This window comes from Takifugu rubripes, chromosome 19 (assembly GCF_901000725.2).
Source record: "Takifugu rubripes chromosome 19, fTakRub1.2, whole genome shotgun sequence".
Classification (NCBI taxonomy): domain Eukaryota; kingdom Metazoa; phylum Chordata; class Actinopteri; order Tetraodontiformes; family Tetraodontidae; genus Takifugu; species Takifugu rubripes.
Window position 1 is genome coordinate 6,061,410 of NC_042303.1, and position 15,093 is coordinate 6,076,502.

At 37.4% G+C, this 15,093-nt stretch overlaps 3 protein-coding genes across 12 annotated transcripts in view; all 3 read right to left on the reverse strand.

Annotated features, from left to right (window-relative positions):
• LOC101066377 (transcriptional enhancer factor TEF-5-like) overlaps nt 1-2,189 on the reverse strand; it is a 29,820-nt gene extending 27,631 nt beyond the window's left edge. For 3 of the 10 annotated variants that reach the window (XM_029826656.1, XM_029826655.1, XM_029826649.1), the window contains exons 1-2: nt 1,996-2,188; nt 1,530-1,615 (exon numbers count right to left, since the gene is read on the reverse strand). The gene's annotated coding sequence lies outside the window, so the exon portion shown is untranslated. Of the gene's footprint in view, nt 1-1,529; nt 1,969-1,995 lie in introns of those variants that run through there. The other 7 variants (XM_029826654.1, XM_011613661.2, XM_029826653.1 and 4 more) reach the window with 6 other exon arrangements.
• A 1,046-nt stretch (nt 2,190-3,235) lies between these two features.
• Nucleotides 3,236-10,406, reverse strand: LOC101066604 (tubby-related protein 1-like). Its single transcript, XM_029827530.1, has 11 exons — nt 10,351-10,406; nt 10,144-10,275; nt 8,382-8,495; nt 8,125-8,259; nt 7,970-8,052; nt 7,707-7,871; nt 7,419-7,531; nt 7,208-7,316; nt 7,008-7,106; nt 5,893-6,064; nt 3,236-3,926 (listed from the first exon to the last, which is right to left on the reverse strand). The coding sequence occupies exons 3-11, from the start codon at nt 8,425-8,427 to the stop codon at nt 3,793-3,795; spliced, it is 1,056 nt and encodes a 351-aa protein (XP_029683390.1). The 5' UTR covers nt 8,428-8,495; nt 10,144-10,275; nt 10,351-10,406; the 3' UTR covers nt 3,236-3,792.
• On the reverse strand, nt 10,127-13,416 carry LOC115246763 (nucleolin 1-like). The gene is made up of 6 exons (XM_029826052.1): nt 12,958-13,416; nt 12,477-12,501; nt 10,838-10,846; nt 10,542-10,671; nt 10,351-10,461; nt 10,127-10,275 (listed from the first exon to the last, which is right to left on the reverse strand). Exons 1-6 carry the CDS (start codon nt 12,996-12,998, stop codon nt 10,127-10,129), a joined length of 465 nt encoding a protein of 154 aa, XP_029681912.1. The 5' UTR covers nt 12,999-13,416.
• Between the last annotated feature and the right edge of the window lie 1,677 nt (nt 13,417-15,093).

A 15,093-nucleotide genomic window follows, 5' to 3' on the forward strand; every position in this document is an offset into this window, starting at 1 on the left:
AACCAAGGAAAAAGGACTGTGTTGATAGGGGGGCTGATACTGCATAAGGGAATGCATCAGAGCAACACAAAGCCTAATCCTTTCCAGATTTATCCATCTGCATCTAAATCTATTATTAGGGAGCTTGGCATGTCGTTTTTACCAAAGACACATTGTTTGGTTGTACAGCCTGGTTGTTTTATTTCAGAACATCATTTCCACATGTTAATTTAAAAAAAAAAAGTGCAGCCCAAACTGTTTGTTTCTTCACACTGCTGGTTCTTTAAACAACCAAAAAGGGAAAAAAACATATAATATTGTGATCTGTGTCACTGCGGTGTGAAAGTGCCTTTTCTGACTTTCCAGGCCTCACTGACAGGCTGTCATATTTAAATTCCCAGCCGTATGGATCTGTCTATATGCAACAATTTGGAGGGTTATAGAGTGGTGCCAGATTAAACCAGACAGTAAGTTACAGCAAACAAGCAGAAACATTAACAGGTTATTCTTCCTACATGGACCAACCAGACAGACAACATTCTGTAAAACCAGTTGACTGACTGGCAGTGATTTAACTCTGCATGAAATCACCACATAGGAGAAGCTAGCGCTCTACAATTTAGCATCTACTCAGGCAATTCTCTGATATTTTTTTACCCTAACAAGAATCGATTAATAATATAAACAAATAGTATAATCGGTAATTGATAAAAATAGCTTTAATCAAACATGAAGACCAGATCCAAGTTGCGATATGTTACAATAAAGGACAGTAATATGTAGAAATTTGGGAAATCATGGCCTAGGTTCTGTCGAAACAAAAGCATGAGGTATAGCTTCTCCTGAGCTAACAGCAGAGAAACAGAGCAGGTGCAGCCCGGGGTGGCATTTCATTATAAAATTAGCTTGCATACATATCCATGTAGCTCAAATCCTCACGGGTGAATAATCTGCTTAGTAGGACTTTGCAGCGTAATATCACAAATCCTGTTTGTTTCTGTCCACAATTTCTTCCTCATTTGTTATTATTTAGATGTCTGTTGAGAAAATGGCTAAACATTTAAGAATTTATCCATACGTTATTGATACACATGCTGAAAGAAACATTGAAATCTGTGTGTTAGTTATCAACGTAAGTGGTTCAAACTCCCAGACTGAAAGGCCACTTTTATTTGTCTCATTAATTTTTGTTTTTGTTTTGTTTGCTTTAAATGTAGTTTTTTTTCTCTGCTCATATATTGTACTTTAAAGCTAGTTTCTGTTTTCTTGCACTTCTGAAGCTTTGTTTACTCTTTAATACACTGGGGTGGCTTTAATATATATATTTACACAGATTGAGTTGATTTGTGTATAATAAAAATTAAAACTAAAGATATGTGTTCAGCTAAAAATGTAGTGAATCCAATTTTATTGTATTATATCCGCATTTGCATTTAACCCAATGGTTTTTAATTAAATTTAACTGCGTACTACGAATTCTTTTTTCTGAATAATAATTTAAAAAAAGAGCTTTCTTTTGCCATTATGGATAAATCCAAAGGTTCTCTTACCTTTGTAATGCAGGTCCAGATCAGACTGAAGTTGTATATCCCTCCAAAACGATGTCGTTTCTCTCTCGCTCTCTCTCTCTCTTTGCCTGAGAGGTATAACAGTTTCTTAAAGAACATTGTTGGAAAATGTTGTATTCAGGTAGGAACTGTACGAGGCAGAAGGCAAACATATTGGCAAGCTTTTTTTCCCCCTGCGTTGTTAAAAGAGACGCCTTTTTACGAATTCGTATGTGCAATGCGGGCTATCAATTGCAACAAGACTACAAAGATCATGTCAGAGAAACGGTGCCAATGTCTGGTACAATCTGCAAATGTTCCGAGTGATATTCTCGCCCAACGCGAGGAGCTCAGCGGAAAAATGTAAAAAATGACAATGATCCGAAAACTTCACCGAGACGAGCGGCATGAAAAAACTCCCCAGAAAAGGACTGAGAATAGAAAGAGGGAACATTAGTGTATAACTCACCTTTGCCTGTGTGTATGTTATTTTTTATTAATTCGTGCAGTCACCTTCTTCTTCTCAGTGAGTGCAGCTGAGCACTTTACTGCGTTTGTTGTATTTTGGCGCCCTGTTGTTTTCCCTAATATTTCTCAAAGCTTTGACAGTATAAGTGGAATGTGAAGTATGACTTTGGTATGAAATCAACGCACTACACTGGAAAACGAAGGGGGAGGGGGGAAGGGCTCTCAAGGAGGAGCCATTGGTGCGCGTCAATCAACAAGCGCGAGGGGCGTGGACTACGGGAGAGATCACGCCCACTCAGTCCCCGCGCAACTGTTGCGGCTTCCTGCCTTCGCCAAGAGAAAAACACAATACTTGTATTATATTCAATACAAGTACCACCTAAAAGAGTGTTTCCAGCACTCAAAATTGTAGATTGCCTAGCGTTTTCAGTCAAATATTATATATTTTACTTTTGAATTACTCTGATCTTTGTCAAGTACCATAAAAGTAATCAGGCTCTTAAGCTTCATAAGTAAAACTGTGCCTTACATTTAGTTTGTTTGTTGTTCTTTATCCTTTTATGTTAAGGGCGTTTTTTGGTTATGAGATAATTTATTTCAATCCAGCAACAGCTCCTTCTGTTGGTCAGTAACTTGTTTACAACACCCTGGTCTTTATGGAGACTCAGTGAGTCATTTGCAGATTTGAACACAGATATCAAGAATGATAACAAGTAATCTCAACCGTATGAGCAGGAAGTCAAGTAAACAAGAGAAGACAGTGACACACGCGCGCGCGCGCGCACTCATACAAACGTCACCTCAGAGCAGAAAAGCCGCCAACTTCAGGCTTCATTTAATCTGTGCAGGTTTGGACAACTGCCTGAGCAGGCAGGTTCAGGCAGAATACACACCTCTCACTTGCTCTCGGGGCCTCGGCGTCAAACAGGTTTTTCTACCTGAACAAAGTTCCTTTAAACCCCAAGAGAACTATAGTTGCCCTTGCAAACTAATATTTCATCCAGCTTGATAAAATTTGCTCATGGTAGTCAACAGGGGTTAACTTGATTTCAACTTTCGTAAGGGTTACTGACTGTATGCAAAATCCAAACAGTAAAAAAAAAACCTTTTGATAACCTGATGGTGGAAAAAGACAAATAAATGTTTTTGTTTATCTATTTTACAGCCAGTCTTCAGGTTACTATTGGGGTGTTTACTGATATGTCGCAGGATAATAGAAATTACTTCAGACAACAAATAGATGAAGAAAAAATATATAACCATGTTCTTTATTAAATGACATAATTACAGTAAACCTCAAAACACAACAAAGGCAATGGTTAAAAAAATCCACAAATACCACAAGAAATGTACAGGAAAAAGAAAAACTACAGCAAGTCTATTCAGAGAACATTACAAGACTTCAGCGCTGGGTGCACAACACTTAATACTACACTGATTGAAAGGTATTTATTAGACAGGTTTTACAAAGTTTCTAAGTAACAATTAGCTTAATTATGAGAAGAAATGTCATTGTGACTCAGTGTTCAACAAGTTGTGTGTCAGCAACCATTGGTATTTTAGTAATTCACAACCCAACAAACCCCAAACAATATTCTGTCTCATCTTTCAGTGAAGGAGTATAATCTTCAAATTAAATTGAAAACTCCAGTCAAATTGTGTGTCTTTGTGTGACAAAAGCCAGGGATGTCCTCTATGAGATTTCAAAACACTGTTTATGGGAGTATCAGCCTGTTGCTTGTGCAGTGGACCAATAGTTGCCTGGTCTAGTGTCGGTGAGCCAAAGATTGAGGAGCTGTTATTCGCATGCAATTTTGCCATCAAAGCTAGAGAGCGCTATGGCAAAGGCCTGCACGGCACACATTGGGTAGCTGTAGTCCAGGGTGAAAATGTCATCAGCTATTCGACCAAACTGCATCACGATGTAGTCCACTGTGGAAAAAAAGGAAGGATGTGTTAAAAAAGTGTTCATGCTACTGGGTAGTAGCTTTCTTTATTTTGCCGGTCAGCATTGTGATATTAAGCCAAATAAAAACTTTAAAAAATAATAGTATTTGTTTATTTACATGTGTTTGTTAAAGTTGAACCAAAACTCGTAGCAATATCATGCATAAACAATGAGTAAAAAACACAATAATTACAGTTACCTAATGTAATTAACATTGATTATTTTCATACCAAAATTAATATTTTTTTTATCTATTCACTTGATTTGTTAATAGTAAATCAAGCTGTTTTGTTAGCTGCACAAGTATACATTCCTTTCTCAAGCAGATTTTCTTGTTTACTGTTCTGTTACAAATTGCTCACAGGATATGTTCATATTACCCATATAAAGTCACTAGACTAGATTTAATAGCTAAATAGATGTTTTTTTAGGCTAATGTAATATAAATAAAAATGATACTAGGACTCTACCATCTCAATCTGATTTTCTTTGGATATGAGTCATTTCAGCACTGCTCGGGCTTCCATCCCAAAACAGAATTTTGTCACATCCAGATTGGAATCAGATTGGAATCTGACTGCTTTCATGTAGTCAGAAAAAAAATGCAAATATATAAAAAATACATTTCAGAGGTGGTTTTCAGTTAACACGAAAAACAAGCAATGCTAATTTTTAGCCTCAACTGCTAGCTTAGGTAAAATATGTGTCTGGCTTTTATGATTATCTGTTTCCATATCATTTTACTAAAACATGTTCTTTTGTCATTTACTAACTAAACAAATGTGCAAAAATGTGTAGATATCCATTTCAGAATAGTCACATACTGCATTAAAGTCATATTGTCAGGGTTTCTGGGTTGTGTCGGTCGTTGTCCTACAGGTGGTGGTGTGGGGCACAATTGGTGGCAGCTGGCACTGCTGGCAGGCGCACCTGTAAGCAATTTACATCGGGCTGCCTATTTAAGCAGGTTGCGCCTGCCTTTTCAGTGCCAGGGTGTCTGTTTGGCTTGTGGGGGTGTTCTGTTTTTCTTGTCAGCGTGTCTGTTAGTCTCGAGGCTGTCTGTTCGTCTTCCTCGTCGTGTGCTAGTGTTCTGTGTTTCCTGGAGGGCCGCTCCAGATTTGTGTCTCCTGGAGGGCCGCTCCAGCTTCGTGTCTCCTGGAGGGCTGCTCCAGTTCCCTGAGCCCTGGAGGGCCGCCCCTGTTCCCTGCGCCCTCTGCAGTCCTGGAGGGCTGCCCTCATGTCCCTCGTGTGCTCCGCAGCCCTGGAGGGCTGCCCTCGTGTTCCTCGTGTGCTCTGTGTTCCTTGTGTTCTTTGTGTGCCCCCTCCCCCCTGTCAATAAAGCTTGTTTGACCATTTTACCACTGTGTCCTGGCCTGTGTTTGGGTCCTAATCAACCCGTCCGTGACACATTTATTATTATGAACATATTAAATGGATGAATGATGGATGAGTGTGATTTTTATTTAAAAAATAAAAATAAAAGCCTTTTGCATGTGTCAGCATATTTTTGGCATTAAAGGAGAAACAAAAGCAAAACAATAAATATGAAAACAATTAAATATGAAGTGTTTTAAATAACATCAACATCTTTTTGGTCTGAGAGAACACTAGAGAAATTCAAGTTACCGGTACATCTGCCAGCAGTGTGGATAAAGAAATATGCTGCAAAACCTAAGTGGGCATGCTTATCAAACTATTTTCACCTAATTCCGTTACGCACTTTTGATTAGAATTTATGACATTTTTACAAAAAGAAATGAAAGAGGGTGTCATATTTCTGATTGAACCAAAACCTTTTGTTATGTCAATGCTTTTTTCCAATTTTACTTGTAAAATAATTGAAGAAACCAATAACAATAGCAGTTTTTATTGATACAAGTAGTCATGACGTTAATTGTGGCAAATGTGGAAAATTAAACAGTTGCAGACACAAAAAAAAGTGATACTCACAGTCTTTACTGTGGACAATCTGGAAGTTCTTGATGGAGGCCTGGGTGACCCGGCCATTGAAGTTCAGAACATGAGACTGAGTTTCATCGTTCCACACTGGCGTCTTGTTGTGAAGCTCGATCAGATTCTCCATCCTCCTATTCTGGTATCTTATCAACAAGCCATCACATTCCTGCACATAATTGGCACAACATAAGTCAGAAACAACTCTTAGTATGTGCTGAGATTTGATAAGATTTTTTATGCTGCATAACACCATGAATCACACTAGCTATGGATTTAATTTTCTGAGTCCGTATATAGCTGGGCATTCTGAGATGCCTGATTATGCTCATATTATTTATCTGAGATACATAAATCAACAGCTTGAAAAACTGATAGAGAGAAGGAAAATATGGCACTGTCTCAGAATTAGAAGGTCCTGCTAAAGCTCATCTGTGGCATCAGATTAATGCAGAGATGTTGAGAAAAACACCCAGGTAGAATGATCAAATATTATCTGAATCTATGAATTATCTTTAATGTACGACTAAGCCAAGACATGGAATTTTATTAAACAGGTTTGAATCTAAGTGGCTTTCAAATATCACTACCTGCTCATAACAGATTGTGTTTGTACACTGGAAATATCAGTCTGATTAAATATGTCAGGGTTTGTATTTAAATCAATTTCCATTCAATTACACCATAAGTAATAATAAAAATAACAACAACGACAACAACAACAGCAATAATAATAAGTAGTAGTAGTAGTAATAGTATTAGTAGTTGGAGCAGTAGTAGTAGTAGTAGTAGTAGTAGTAGTAGTAGTAATAACAATAATTATTATTAGTATTATCATTGACATTCAAATAGGAAACATCATAAACACTGGTCGTTATAACCATGAATCTGGGTTATCACAATATATTTGTACTTTTGATATTGAATCAAATAGATCCTTATTATTACCAGATATGTCTAGCAACATTATCGAAGACAGAAGATTAAATTTGTTTATATGTTAATATTAGGGGGTAAAATGTTCATATGCAAATGAAGTTTGATAAAATGTGATCAGGTCTGTGTTTTTTGCTGTGATGAACAAAGGAAACATAATGAGATTTTTAGCTTACATTTCTTGGTCTGAGAGGTACACGTTCATTGTCCTTGTTCATCCCTGGAATGATAACTGTCATCCTTCTGGGTCCCTTCATTCCCAACACATTTGTTTCCTGGGGCCAGAGGTTTTTTTTGTTTTTTTTAAATGTAACAATTTAAGACATTTGAATCTGATCTTTGCTCTAGATGTGGACTAAATTAGATCAAGGCTTACGTAGATGATTCCAGCTAACTCCTGTCGTGCATTTGACATGTCTGGAAGAGCTCTTTCTGGATTCAGAGCATTGTCAAACACAGTAAACTTGGTCCCCATCAAATTGGACCTGGAAAAAACAGCAAAGAATTAAGAAACAATTCAATGATGTGCCACAACTTCTTTGCTGCTTTTGGGTGCATGAACAGATAACGTTTAAATGTCTCTGCACCTCAGCTTTCCAACAAAATTCTCTCCACCCCTTGATAAGTCAGTGGCATCGATGGAGATGAGGTAATTTGAAGTTGCGCTCTTCTTCCGTTTCCTCCCAGCCAACAGGAATGTCTACAAGAAAACAAAACAACATGTGGTCCAGTTACACCGAGTCTAATGTGCACATCTAATGTGCACATCTAATGTGCACATCTAATGTGCACCTGGTCGTGATGAAGCACCTGATGATGCTACTGATGGGCAATCCATTTGCATAAATTGTGCTGGTTCAGTTTTAATCATTTACCTTTTTTTCGTTGTCCAGGTGAAGGTAGTAAAGAGGGTAGAGGCTCTTGTCCATCCCTCTCTGGTCTCGGGTAACTCTGCATTTGACGGTGACGCCCTGGGGAGCCGGGTCCATCACAAATTTCTCCAGATTGTGGAACTCAATCTCAGGCGATGGTGATCTCTCCTGACATGGTGGCACAAAAAAATATATAAATAAATAAATAGTAAAAATGTTTGTTACTTTGGTACAAATGTAGCTTTAAGAATGTGGTTTAACCATACTTTTTTCTTCTTCCCTTTGGCTTTTTTCTTTTTTGCTTTGTCTTCTTTCTCTGATGTAGAGTCCTCACTCTCTTCTGCCTTTCCTGAAATGGCCAACAGAAGTCAGACACGTTTCAGTGACTCAACCACAGCATAAACTTGTCTGGTAGGCCTGCCTTTCTTCTTGGGTTTCTTTTCTTTGTCCTTTTCTCCTGATGTTTGGAACATTGATGTGGAGCTGGCTCCAGATTTCTTCTTGGATTTCATCGACTGTGTCTCTTCTTCGCTGTCATCGCTGTCTGACTTGGCAGCTATGAGAGAGATTTTGATAAAAGACAGTGAATTTCTATACCGGTTAAAACATTTTATTTAAGTTAAAGCCTATATATGTATATGTCAGATAAAATGCCAAAATCAGTGGATTAGTTCAAACCTTTCTTTTTGCTTTTTGCCTCTTTGTCCCCACTTATCTGGAACATTGTGGATACTTCTTTTTTCTTCTCCTTTGACTTGGCCTTTTTTTCTTTTCCATCTGAATTTTTGTCCTCTGAAAAAAAAAAATCAAGCTCTGGCTTAAGAACTCAAAACCATGTCAAACATAAACCTTAACATCCATCAAGCATATTATAGTTGGATTTGTAAATGGAGAGTACTATCTTGGCTTCAAGACTTGCTTTTGTGGGTGTTTAGATAGAACTTTCTTTGCTGTCATGTCAGATGTTATAAAAGACATTGAGAGATCTGCCCATATCTCTATATTTGATTCTATAAATGTTTAAATAAGACGGGCACTAACTCACCCCTTGCACACCCTGGAAACCAAACCAATTTGTAGACATTTGCAAGCGACAGAGAATAAATTAGACATACACAAGATGTAAAAATGACTGGCACAAATCTGGTGTTCAGTCTCAATTATTGTAAAAATTATTGATTTCTTAACTGAACTCAGATGTACCGTAGCTATCCTTGTTGAAATGATATTAGGGTGTAAAGTCTCATTGTTTTGTCTGTTTTTATTCAGAGCAGCGATAATAAATTCACGTGTCCCACAATGACTCATTTTAGCTTTGTGTTAACACGAAAACCAGATTTTCAGCCGTGAAGGTTGTTGTCTTGTATGCACCAAACTTTGTGTGTTGGAAGACTTTAAGCTGCGACTCAGACATGTTGCTATGACAGTGGTGAGACAGAACAAAAACAGTAACTTGTGGCCCAGTGGACCTAACAATGAGATGAAAGATGCTAAAAAACTCGGGTGAAGTTTTGGAGGGGGGGGAGTAAAAAAACAAAAAACAAAACCGGGGTGATAAATGTGGGTGGTTGACCACTACGGGCAGTCTTTTAATTGTGGGTGCAAATTATGGATGTTTTCTCATCAAAACAAATTTATCAAATTGCAATCTTGACTAAAGTGACAAACAACACTTAACCACATTTTCTGACTCTGAATGTCTTTGTGAGTTATTGGTTTTGTTTTTGTCTTGCTGGTGCAGCCACACAACCAGTGATATTTCCTTAGAAGTTGAACTTAAAGATCAAGAGTATTTAAAAGTAAATGAATGCACTGGAAAATAAAATATGACTGCAGAGATTTTTTAGACTTAATGCACAACTGGAAGAATACATAACAGAACATGGCAATATTGTACTAAGCTAATACTGTATTGTAAATTCCTTCAGTGACAACTGGACAGAGGTGAAGCTGGTCGTAAAACTCTCTGGTGAGGATCCAGTTAAACTACTGGTGAAAATGGACAGTTCGGGTTAAATTCTCCAGTAATGTACCGGTAATGAAAAAATGGAACACTTTCATATTAAACCTCTTGCTGAACTCAGAGGAATAACATACATATGTATTGCTATCCCGAGAGTCGGGGTACCTTTTTCAGATGGTTTCTGTTTGGATGCAGTACATGAATTTACCAGGAACAGAATATATAACCATGCTGGCACTCTCTAGCTATAATGGATTGTTATTTTCAGCCTCATTACTGTAAAATGTATTTGATTCATTTACAAAATAAAAGGAAAAGTGAAACCTAAAGATGTTCAGATCATTAATATGAATACCGAAGCATGAATGTGAGAGTTCTTCCTTGGTCTGCGCAAGCTCTGAATTTAAACGGTTGTTTAAACATCAGATGCATTCATTTCATTATCCACTGAGGATATGACTCATGTGTCATACAAACCTTTGGATTTACTTTTCTTTTCTCTGGCTGAACTTGCGGAGGGAGAGCTGTCTTTTGGTGTCTTCTTCTTGGTCTTCTTCTTGGGAGTGTCTTCCTCGTCATCTTCATCATTGTCATCATCTGTGTCTGAATCTGCACAGAGGGGAACATCTTCATGAGAGGAGCATTTGCTTTTCTAATTGTTGATCGGTGTGGATCAGCACAGACCTTTCTTCTTTTTTGGAACACTCCTGACTTTCTTTTTTGGCTCCTTTTCTTTTCCCTTTTCTGTCTCTTCTTTTTCCTTTTCTGTCTTCTTTTTCTTCACCTTCTTTCCATCTGTTACAAAATGGCAGTGAGACAATGTGGTCTGATCAGAATTCTTGTAAAAGATAATGATTTATGTCAAAGAGTCTCACTTTGGATGGCATTACTCTCATCCTTTGAAGTATCTTCGGGTTTCTTGGTCTTTGTCTTTTTGGGCTTTGCTTCTTTTCCATTCTTGGCATCTGCTGCTCCATTTGTTTCCTCTTTCTTCTTTTTTGGCTTCTGTATATGTGTAAAAATATAAAACAGATTAGACTGAAGACTTATGAGTCAGGGCTACAATGCAGAACAATTTTTAATGACAGAATTAAAATCAGTGTAAACGTATTGATTAAATATAGACTTACTAAAGTCACGTGAATTATGAGTAAATGAACTGTGAACTCACCTTTATAGTCTGATATGAAGCAAGAAGTAAAAATGCAGAAAAGAAGATGTAGAAATGTATTTCTGTGCAAACAAAATGACTACAGCAACTACAGCTTTTAGAATGATTAGATTTTTTTCTGTCAACGGTATATTTAAAAATGGGGTATTAGGTAACAATCCTTTGAAAAACCAGTGCTGTAACAGTTGTATGTTACTTGCTCAGTCTTTTGACTAGTTAGCAAACTTAAAACCACACCAAATGGTGCTTTAGCCCATACTTTAAAGGAATGGCAGCACTTAAAGTGAAAAACATCTGGGCATCAGTTTAGAATAGATTTTGATTTACGATGCTTCCTAATATATGAGTTTTATATTCTGTTTCTTGTAAATATGTTGTATCCTTATGCAGTCATTTTTCCACCACTGTGGTTATACTTTAGGGGTTTTTTGGCCCATCTAAACAAAAGCTAAAAATCAGGGTCATATCAGATTCAATTTGATTTTTTTCTGTATTTTAGAGCGCATCACATTTAATACAGCTTTTTAAAGAGGGTGAAGAACAGTGTTCCAACCATTCAAGTCACAGAGAAGAAGGTCAGTGTGATTGCGGCCAGCAGAGATAGTAAAGGTAAGCCTATTAGGAGTAGATCCTGCTTGATAAAGTGCTATATGTGTCCACAACTTACATTGTCTGTCCTCTGTACTTAAAAAAAGCTTTGAACAATGCTATAACTTGTTGCTGCAATGACAAAATGCTTCAATTTAAACGCGTCTGACCACTTCTCATTAAATCATGAGTGAAATGACTGTAAATCACTGATCTATGGATTTTGCTGGATGTATTTATTTGCAGATGAAGATCATGTGACCCATTACCTCCACCTATTGTTAAAAAAAGAGAACAATAGATTTGATTCATTCAAATGAGCGCTCGTCATTCATACAGGCAGGGTACTGCTATTTCAGTTACCAGTACATTTAACTCGTTTGCTCGACAGAACAGGCTGCATCGACATAAATATGCAATTATAACACAACGGCAGCGTATGTTGAACCTGTTCTAACCTAACCTGACTTCAAATGTGATGTTATATTCTTTCTTCCTTCAGTATTTCAGATGGCAGATAATACATTACACAGTGGAAGAAAAACACTGTAAACTAACTCTAAGATCACTTCAACAGCACATTTTTGAAAAATCTAAAGTACTATTTTGGCTTTTATCCGTGTGATCTCACACTCACTAATGTTATGTCACTGAAAGTCAACATACACATTCTTTCTATGATAAAAGCAACAAAAAATCCACCAACTCATCTTTTTACCTTCTCTGCAGACATGCTGTGGCCTCTGATTTCAGCCCTACCACTGTGTCTAGGAGAGGTTAGCAAATAATAAAGCAGGCGTCTCGGCGAGGATAATGAAAGAAAGAAAAAGACTTGTACTCATGGAGTCCCCATCAGCAGAAAGTTGTTAATAGGATTTATGTGTAAAGCCATCTGCTCTGTGGAAACACGTCAATAGGAGAAACCAACAGAGGCTAAGGAGGGGGACTGTTTGTGTATCTGCCACCCAAAGAACTATAAAACATGTTGGCATCTGGGATATCTGAGATTGTTGCCATTAACACAGTAATAAAATAAATTACTTGAACTTACAAGTTGCGCTGAATCCTCGTGAATACTGTGTGTGTGTGTGTGTGTGTGTAGCGGGGGGGGGGGGAGACAGTAAAAAATAGTGTTAATAAACAAACTGTATATCACTGATGCTTCACTTCCATTACAATTCTGTCATTTATTATCACTGTGCTTTTAAGTGATTTGTTGCTGCTGTTTGGAATATTCTTAAAATGAGTTGATCAGGGTTTATATTTTCATTGCCACATCCAGGAACTTGTAAAATTCTTATGTCATGCTTCCTGTGGCCAAATCTGTAGTACAGTGTCTCACTCTACCATCAGAAGGTCATGCAAGCCATGGGAATTGGGTCTAAGTGGCTCTGCCTGACAGAAGTGATTAAAGCCTTCCTTTGATACTTTAGCACATCTTGGCTCCTGTTGGAGCAAAGTAGGTGTGTTGAAGCAACGGAAGAAACAGGCCATATATGAAAAAACAAAAAAGAAAAGAGCTATTTACATACCTGTCCTCAGCCCAGGCTTCTTTTCTTCCCTGAAGGGACATGGCTAAAGTAAGAAGATGTTACATTCAGATGTTGGTCTTTCCATGCAAATGTGAAGCAGACCGCTCTAATACATGTGCACACTTGAAAGTTTAAAATTAACCAGGTATGGAGACAGAAGCATGTCTGAACCCAGAGAGCATGTGAATGTCCAAAAGCATCACATCCTGGTGTGGGGGGTCACATGGCCTGACATCTAAGAGGATTTTAAAAGTAACAGGTTCTCCTGTGAGCACCCAACATCCAGGACGCGCGACTCTTCAATGGGATTTACACTAATCAGATACTGACCATCTGGATGTATTTCAAAACATTTCTGCAAAATCTGTGCAAGAGTATAGACGTTTATTCACTTATGTAGCCACAGTTATTTATTGGGCTTGAATCGTAACACTAATGATGTAGGTGGAGATTTCAAGATTAAAATAATTGATTTGGTTTGATAATAACTATGAACCTTCCATACAGCAAATAGTCAATAAAACAGAGTTTTGTAAGCATAACTTGTGATACGTAGCAATTTACTGCCACAGTATTAGATTAATTTATGCTTTTGACCCTTTTAAGTCCTTAACAACAACAAAAGCAGTCTTCTATTGTGATTAGCATTTTAGAATTGTGATTAGAATTTAATTTACTTGAGGCACAAAAAATAAAAACAATCAATGTTGTGTTGATGTTTTTTTAAACATTTCTTATTACAAAATAGCTGACGTGTCACTATATGGTAAAACTCCATTATTATTTTTTTTAGAAATATGCATTGCATATAACCAAAATAAAAGACATTTCTATGCAAGCATAACTAACTTGAATATGAATATACTGTATTAACATGAAAATTAAAGCATACTTTCTAAATACTTCCATCTGGACACAACCATTGGTCCGAAGTTGCACACTTGTAGCAGAGAAGTGCCCGCAGTTGTCACATCTGCACATCTGGTTTTGTTTGTGAGGATCTTGGGGACTTGCAGACTGGCACTAAACTGGCAAAAACAACTAAAAATGTTTCCTTGGATAATATTAGCTACCATCTTGAAACGAGAGTAAATGTCAGTAGTCCTCTATGCCTGGAAAGGTAAAAGCACCCAAGAAATGTAGCATGGCAAGGAAGTCCTCATGGTCAGAATACATGGTCATCACTGTGAATTGTCATTGAGGATAGTTTTGAATAGGTAATGGTGTCTTTGCAGCATCAGGGGGCGTAAAGCTTGGATCAGGAATATGGAATGGGTCATTATCCTCCTCCTTGCAGATTCGTCTGCCTTTTCGTTGCCTTAGAAGTGAACTAGGGTCAGGGTTGTACTCCAGCTAATATCGAGTCCCCAGGCTCATCAAAAAAAAGAGAAAAGTGTGTGTGTGTGTGTGTGTATGTATGTATGTATGTATGTATGTATGTATGTATGTATGTATGTATGTATGTATGTGTGTGTGTGTGTGTGTGTGTGTGTATGTATGCATGTGTGTGTGTATATATATATGTGTGTGTGTGTATGCATGTGTGTGTGTGTATATATATATATGTGTGTGTGTATGTATGTATGTACGTATGTATGTACGTACGTACGTACACACACACACACACACACACACACATATATACATATATGTGTGTGTGTGTGTGTATGTATATATATATGTATATATATAAATGTATAAAGTTTACCTTTAAAAATTACAGTGGACTTACAAATCTTATGATAATACTCAGGAGTGATTTTGCCGTACCATATGGTGGAGCAGGTTAAAGTGACAATGAAATATTTTGGGTTGACCTTTCAAACATGCAATCATTTAGCCATTTACAATAAAAGTCGTTTATATATTGAGACAGTGAGAAGACTGAGGAGCAAGTTTTTCAAGTAATTTCCACAGTTGGCCGCCAGGTGCCGCTGTGTTGCCAGAGACGTGACAGGAACAGCTGGCTCCAGGGGGCAAATGGAGGAACTGTAACAAAACTGAAATTTAGACTAAAATAAATATCCCCAAATGAACCATAAAGTAAATACAATGTGTTTAATTAGAAACATTTTTTTACAATGTCATGTCAAACTGATTATTTCTGAATTAAGTCTATGATTAAATCGGGGGAGT